The 7,626-nt window shown below is 36.2% G+C and overlaps 1 protein-coding gene across 1 annotated transcript; it reads right to left on the reverse strand.

Moving 5' to 3' along the window:
* Positions 1 to 1,594: 1,594 nt before the first annotated feature.
* On the reverse strand, positions 1,595 to 3,816 carry LOC106328002 (scarecrow-like protein 3). Its single transcript, XM_013766350.1, has 2 exons — positions 3,617 to 3,816; positions 1,595 to 3,340 (listed from the first exon to the last, which is right to left on the reverse strand). Exon 2 carries the CDS (start codon positions 3,215 to 3,217, stop codon positions 1,880 to 1,882), a length of 1,338 nt encoding a protein of 445 aa, XP_013621804.1. The 5' UTR covers positions 3,218 to 3,340; positions 3,617 to 3,816; the 3' UTR covers positions 1,595 to 1,879.
* Between the last annotated feature and the right edge of the window lie 3,810 nt (positions 3,817 to 7,626).

Consider the following 7,626-nt stretch of genomic DNA (forward strand, 5'->3'; position numbering starts at 1 on the left):
TTGATCGCACTTGCGGAGTACGAAGTCATTGGGATTTTTAGTCTCTATTAGGAACATGATATCGGGTCGGAACTTCCTTGAGATTTCCTTGAGACGTCAAACTGTCCGGGGATTCCCCAATCCCTGACAGTTCCAGCTTCCTATTGCTAAGGAGTGGGTGCGGGGGTGCGGCCGGTTCCGACCTCCTAGGTACCTTGGGGATCATTCGACTTAGTGGTACATTGTCCGACGAGTGGGATTGAGCCCCTGATGTCACAGGCCTCGAAGTTTCTCCTCTTTTCTTCTCTCGTGCCTGTTTTGATCCAGTCAGTGTCCCCTCCGAGTGGAGCTTTTTACGGCATTTTGGCGTAGTTGCAGTTTGTATTGTCCTTCTTTTGTTACCTGTGCTCCTTACTGTAATTGGGCTTGCTGGGACCATTCTCCTTCCTGGGGGCGACCTGGTTTCCTCTTAACTGGTTTCTCCTTCTCCACTGGTTCCATCACGACCCAGGAAGCGATGTTCCTAGTCTTAAGCTTACTGGCACTCTACTCTGGCCTACAGGAGATTTTGCTTGGTCCCCAAGTCTGAGTGCAGCGGGGATTCTTTCCCTAGAATTTGCACTTGAGAAGACATGAAATAACAATAAATTGATATAAAGTTTGGTGGTTTTAAGTTTAAAGAGATTAGACACTTTTGAATATTAAACACTTTTTAAGTTTAATGAAGTGTTTGTTTCTATTTAACTAGTTATTTGAGTTTAGAGTTTATGTTTAGGGTCTACACGACTTCCAGGAAGTCTTCTGACGGTTATTATTTTATCGGTTAAAAGACTTCCTTACTTCCCTGAAAGTCTTCTAACTCCTGCTAAAAAATTAAACATTTTTTAACCAAACAATACTGCAACATATCTTACCAAACTCTTAACCAAAAAATATCATGACTCACTACTTTTACTCATCTATGTTCAAAACAATATATTATTATTATATTTTAATTTATATCACTTACAACTGTTTATAATTACATGATTTCAATTTTTTCCCTATCAAAATATTTTTTACAAAATTTATAAATTAGTTTTAAGATCTACTATATGAGAAGACTTCCCTGGAAGTCGTCAAGAAAACTTGCAAAACTTGAGAAGACTTACAAAATCTTAGAAGACTTTACAGGGTTATATTGGTAAAAATATTATGTATTTTTGTTTGGTCATAAGGAGCTGATTTTAATTTTATTAGGCTTTTGGGTTACTTTTGCATTTGATTCAAGTTTAGAATACTTTTGAGGTTCAAATTAAGTTTTGAGTCATATTTGTCAATTTTTCCTATAATTATTTGTATAATTATCTTAGTTATTTAGATTGGATTTAATTGGTTTCCAAGTTTATCTCTTACTATTTGTTGGTCTTTTTCAAGTGGGAAAGATTAGGATACAAGTCCTTAGTCTTATTGTGTCTAATGAGTTTTCTTTTTTGGTGTAAATAGTATTGTATACGTTATATTAAACCGTAATTAACTTCAATTTATGAGTGAATTCCATGGTCCATCGGTTAATATTTTTTTAAATACACAAACGGTGGAATCATATGCTTTGCAACAGTTTCGTGATTATGAGTGAAGAGAAAACTATTGAAGAACTTTAACCAACCACCATACATTTAGCTATCTTCAGCTCGATTTGAATTCGGTTTTGAGATCAAACCAAAATGAACCCAACAAAGAAATACAGTGCTGGAAACTCAAAAGGCATGTTATATGCAGAAGGCAGTAAGAAGCATTCGCCAAAACAAGAAAAAAGAGACAGAAAGTCACAGTCAAGAGACAAGTAAGATTGCGTCCCTGCTCATAAAAAAAGAAAAAAAAAAGAGAATACATAAGTCACAAGTGTTTATTATATCATTCACTTCTTGCATCTCCAAGCTGAAACCGAGTATAGAGGTCTATCTTGCCAGCAAATCACTGCACACCCACTCTCTTCTTTGATCCTATACCCATCAAAACCATACCCTTGAAGCAACCTCCTAGCCTGCAACATGGCATAATAGCTAAGAGGAACATTCCCAAAACCAGCCAAATCAATCCTCTGGCTCCATTTCTCGAGCTTCTCATGTCTTTCTCTTCTCTCAGATCCCTCACACGCTATGATGTTCTTGATCTCCTCTCCGAAAAGCATCTTCTCCACTTTCATCCTGTCTTGAGACGTTCTTGGAACTTTCGTCTCCAAGCAATCAAACAAAGCTGCGTAGGTGTAGAGTGATTCCAATAGTCTCTCCATCACCGTGGAGCCGTTGTGGTCTGAGTCTTGCTCAGTGACCACAATGATCTTGGGAGACAAACCCCATATTGCATTGAGGAAACTATCGATCTTTCCTGAATTAGAAAGAGGCAAAGAAGAGGCCGAGTCGCCGCTCAGGCTGTGTCCATTGTTGTTGGTCACATCAGAGGCCAAGAAGTTATGCAACTGAAGAACCGAGCTTACAGCTAAGGCCTCTCCTGTCTTAACACGCAGCTGCTCCACGTTTAAGCACTCTAAGCTACTCACAACGGGATTAAACTGAAACGGGATATCGAGTTTCTCTGCCTCCTCGATGAGTCTGTGAGCCACTTGATCAAGCACTTCCTTCTGGTGATGAACGCCGGTGATTCTCAGATGCGGTGGACCATCAGGCCTAGAGTTAAAAGCTTGAATCAAAGCAAGCCATTGAGCCGGCTCCGAAGCGTCGAGATCAATCACATGAACCATCTTCTCACCTTCCATAGCCTCGAGTATAGCTCGGTTAGTGAGCAAGTAAGACACTTTTAGTATAGGGAACATATCAAAGAACAACCTCCTGACATGAACCTCCTCAGAGACATTGCTGGTCCTTGTCTGAGTTGCGTTAAGGGCCTTGTAGAGACCAGGCCAAGACTTGAGGATTCTGTTAGCGAGCGCTTCGGTGAAGTAAGCTGCTACACGCTGCATGGTGTCTCCGCCAGGGGAAGAGAGAAGAGAGAGCTGCTCGAGAGCCGCGTTTGCGTTCTGGAGGCTGCCTGAGGCCACGTGGTTGGCGCAGGTTAGCAGGAGGTGGATCAGGTAGAGACCACGCTCCTCTGGTTTGAGGTCTTTGAGGGAGTGAAACGGTGATGAGGAGGGAGAAGGGAGGAGAGTTGGTCTTGCGAGTGACATGGTTGAGAAGACTTGGAGCGGTGACGAAGCTACAGAGGATGTTCCATTGTCTTCTTGGAACATAACCACCATATCAAAGCGAGAGTCTAGAACTTAAAGCTCAATCCTTTTTAAGGGAAGATTGGAACTTTGAGAGAGTTAGGACGAGAAGAATCAAACCCAAGATTCAGAATTTCTTTTAAAGATCCAGAGAATCTGCAGCAGTTTTAACAAAAGTGGTGAAAATAGTTAAAGAACAGAGGAATTAGGGTTTTGAATACTTTAGATGAAAGTACAATACTTCTAAACCATGTAGATTGATAAGTACTAACTGATTCAAAGACAACAACACCTGATTGAAAATTATCTGGATTTGATAAAGAAAAGAAAGCAATTTTTTTATAAACAAGAACAGGAAAGAAACTAGCAATGATCATAGGACAATAACCAGCAAAAAAATTAGAGAACCTAAAGAGGAAAAAAAAATCTTACTGGAATTTGCATCAGAGGAAAGAAAATGTTGAAGCCTTCTTTTATTTTTTGGGGCTCTATCTATGTTAGATGTGTGTAAGAAGAGGAGAGAAGTCTCTAGTGGTTTATCTTGCGAGTATAGCGTGTGGACTATTGTAGTTTGGGGAAAGGATTGAAACTAAAAAAAAACACTAAAACAGAGGGCATTGTTCCTTTTGGCTCTACGTACCAGACAATGCGTGATAGTCGGTTTTGTCTTCTTCCTCTTTGTCTTTTCATTCCTTTTTAAGGAATTAATTAAAAGTGGTCAAATGTTCAATTTCATTGTTAAACCATATAGTAGTTTACAGTTGACAAAAAAAAAAAACCATATAGTAGTTGTTATGTTCACATATGACTAACTAATGACTATTCATATTTTTATTCCATTTATTTTACTAATGTTTTTTTTTTATAACTCTGGTATCTGGGCAGCCACATTCCCAACTATCCCCGAAAAGGGTCCAGCGCTCCAACGGAAGGGATGTTAAATCCGTTGTGGTCAAGGCTCGAACCCGGATGACGGGCAGTACAGCTGTACCTCTTTTACCACCAAACTACGAGCGTTTGGTTGTATTTTTACTAATGTTGCAGTGACTATGTTGCTAACAGCCTACCACCGTTTGTATCCCCACTAGAATCAGTATTACAGAAGAAGTCTTACTTGTAAAAAAAAAGATTCTTGCCTGTATAATTAAACCATTAAAAAGTCTCACTTGTAATTATTTTGAAATTAATTTCTTTGTGTTTAGATTATGATTCTTGATTTAGAGAAAACTAGAAAATAAGAAGCTCAGTGAAAACCCACTTGTCATTATACATTTTGGAGTTATCTTATTATAAATGCATATACCGACACAACATGTATGTCTGTATTCGAGATTGGAACCCCCACTTTTATAGAGTTTTGTCTGGACATGAGGTGGATATGGAATATTATTATTTTCTAATATAAAAGTTTATTTAACTTTGTTAAAAGAAAAGGCTGTTTTGGTAAAGTGATGATTCTGAGAAGAAGGAAACGTCCAAGCACGCCCTAACAAAGACAAAAGATAACCCAAAAACCATCTCTTTTGTTTTTGTTGTTTTGCTGAAAAAAATGTATTTATATTTATGAAATTGAGATGAGGCTGAAGCTTGGGTGTGGGATTTGTCTGTCTTCTTTTAATGTTCATTGTCTTTTCATAACTTTTTCATTTGTCCTTTCTCTACTTTTAAGTGCCCACCTTTTGTCCTTTTCTCATATTTCTCTCTCTATTTGTTTTTAGTGTGTGAGAACATAATCACAGATTTAATTAAGATCATTGACCGACCAAAGATTCTCTATAAATTATGGAATGCTTTTTTTGATCAACTTAATGAAATACTTTTTTTTTTCATCTAAATTTTTATTAATGGGTCAAGGTCCAACTGGACCAAGCCCAACACAAAGAAACAAAGGCCCAACCAACGGGCTAAAAGAAAACACGAGCAACAACTACGGACTTCAACAAAGGCCCAAGAGACAAAAGGGCCCAAGGGAAAACCCAATGACGAGACTTGGCAACGTGTTGAAACGAAGGTATCGAGGGACACGTGCCAACCAAAGCCTCCACCACCTTCACCGACTGGAAAGCCACCGTCGGAAGCTTAATCGCCGATCCACCGAAACATACCGGAACAGGAACCCGTCTAAAAAATTCCGAGGACCACTTTAATGGAAGATGGAGACACTATAATCCACAACGCCTAAGCCTTCAACGTCAGTACTCTGATTATAGGAAAGCATCAATCGACTGAAATCGAGAGCATAACCAAAGACAATGAACAACAACCGAGAGAAGACATAAACGTCAAACAGATCTACGCTTTGAAGAAACCATCAATCATCTTCGATCAATCCAAAAATCAACAGAGATTTTCAGACCAAGAGTCAATTGGACAGAGGAAGAGCAGAAGCATAGATCGAGAACTTGATTTCAGATGAAACTGGAGAAGAAGCCGGCGAAAGAACGGTGCTATAAGAGCCACCGCTTTCCCGGAGATGAAAGCCAGCGAAACCGGTGCTGTCAGAATCACTGTTTCCCGGAAGCAAAAGCCAGCGATAGCGGTGTAAGATAATCACCGTTTCCCAGATTCAAAAACATACTAAACGGTTTCATCTCAATCCTTCCTCTGTATCTGATTTAGAGAGAAGACAGAGCAAAAGAAGAGAGAAACCTGTGTTGTTATTTTACTTAATGAAATACTTCTACTATGGAAACATGATATAAAGAACAGTAAAACAGTATAAAATGAAAATACATGCATAACAAAGCCGTAGAGTTTTTTATAGTATTAGTAAAACATTTAATACTCCTTCTTTTCATATTGGATTCTTTTCATATTAGATGACGTTTTATACTCTATACTCACTACATTAACATCCGCGCTTTACGCAGGATAAACATTATATATAAAAATTATTTTATGTATTATATGTTCTTACATATTGTGAAATAATAAATATTAGGTGATCATCCGCGCAGTGAATTTATTTAATAGAATTTATAACTTTTAATCTATATATATTTGAAATGTAAAAGTCATTATAACAAATATATACATATTATATAATTATAGATGTAACGTTTGATATAGAGATCAATATATAAATTATGTTTGGACTTTTCCATTTGATGAGGTATTGGAATTGAAAGAAATGAGTTTGTTGACTACCAAAAGTAATAGTTTTACTAATACTTTTGGACTTATTCTTGGGTTCACCCCTAAGGTGAACCTAAATATTCACCAACCAATAGAATTTCATTATTTCAAATTTGATATATTTTACAAAAAGAAATAAAATTTTTTCAAGTTATATTGTGTTATTAAAATAAAAAGATAAAAAGAAATAAATAAATAAAAGTAATAATTACAAAAAAAAATTAACATCGTTAGGTAAAAAACTAAACCCTAAATCCTAAAATCTAAATCTTTGGGTAAATTCGAAACCCTTAGATAAATAATAAACTCTAAACCGAAAACACTAAACACTAATACACTCAAGAGTTTAGGGTTTATGATTTAGGATTTAGGGTTTTAGTGTTTAGTGTTTTTGATTTAGAGTTTATTATTTATCCAAGGGTTTAGGGTTTACCCAAATGTTTATGGTTTCATATTTAGGGTTTAGGAATTACGATTTAGGGTTTATTATTTTGCTAACGACGTAAAAAATATTTTTTTAATATTATTTTTTCTGTAACTACTATTTTTTTTAACTTTTTATTTTAAAAATATAATATAACTTGACAATATTTTGTTTTCTCTTTTTTTAAAAGATATCGAATTTGAAATAATGAAATTCTATTGGTTGTTGTTGAACAACCTTTAGGTTCACCCTAGGGGGTGGGTGAACCCAAGAATAACTCATAATTTTTATGTAATAGTTTTACCAAAAAAATTCTGACTCTTTCAAAAAAACCATAATTGTCTACGATTAAAAGCAATCTGATAATCATCCTTTGCTTGCAGATCTTCTATATATTGAATATCATTTACAGCAACCAAATCTCCACAAAGGTCCCGTAGAAACATGGAACAGTGGTTTATCATGATTAGTTCAACTATAGATGATAATATGACAACTAAAGTATAAAAACGATTGCATCAGAAAATTTTAAATAAATCGCTAAATTAGTGGTACATATCACATTAATATTTTCCTTAACACACATTATAATCAATGGTCATATATGTATATAGCATAATGTCGCTATATTGAGTCAAAGATACACAAATTATTTTTGCTAAATCACTACAAGAAAACGTGCCCATAACAACGAACATTTACGACGAAAATATTTCGTCGTAAATTTACATGGTCTTTACACCGAAATTACGAGAAATCTAACTTTCGTCGTAAACGTCATGTAAATTTACGACGAATTGATTTCGTCGTAAACTCCATGTAAGTTTACGACGAATGTACGTGGAATGAGAAATACGTCGTAATCATTACATCGACATTACAA

The sequence above is a fragment of the Brassica oleracea genome, chromosome C3, assembly GCF_000695525.1.
Source record: "Brassica oleracea var. oleracea cultivar TO1000 chromosome C3, BOL, whole genome shotgun sequence".
Classification (NCBI taxonomy): Eukaryota; Viridiplantae; Streptophyta; class Magnoliopsida; order Brassicales; family Brassicaceae; genus Brassica; species Brassica oleracea.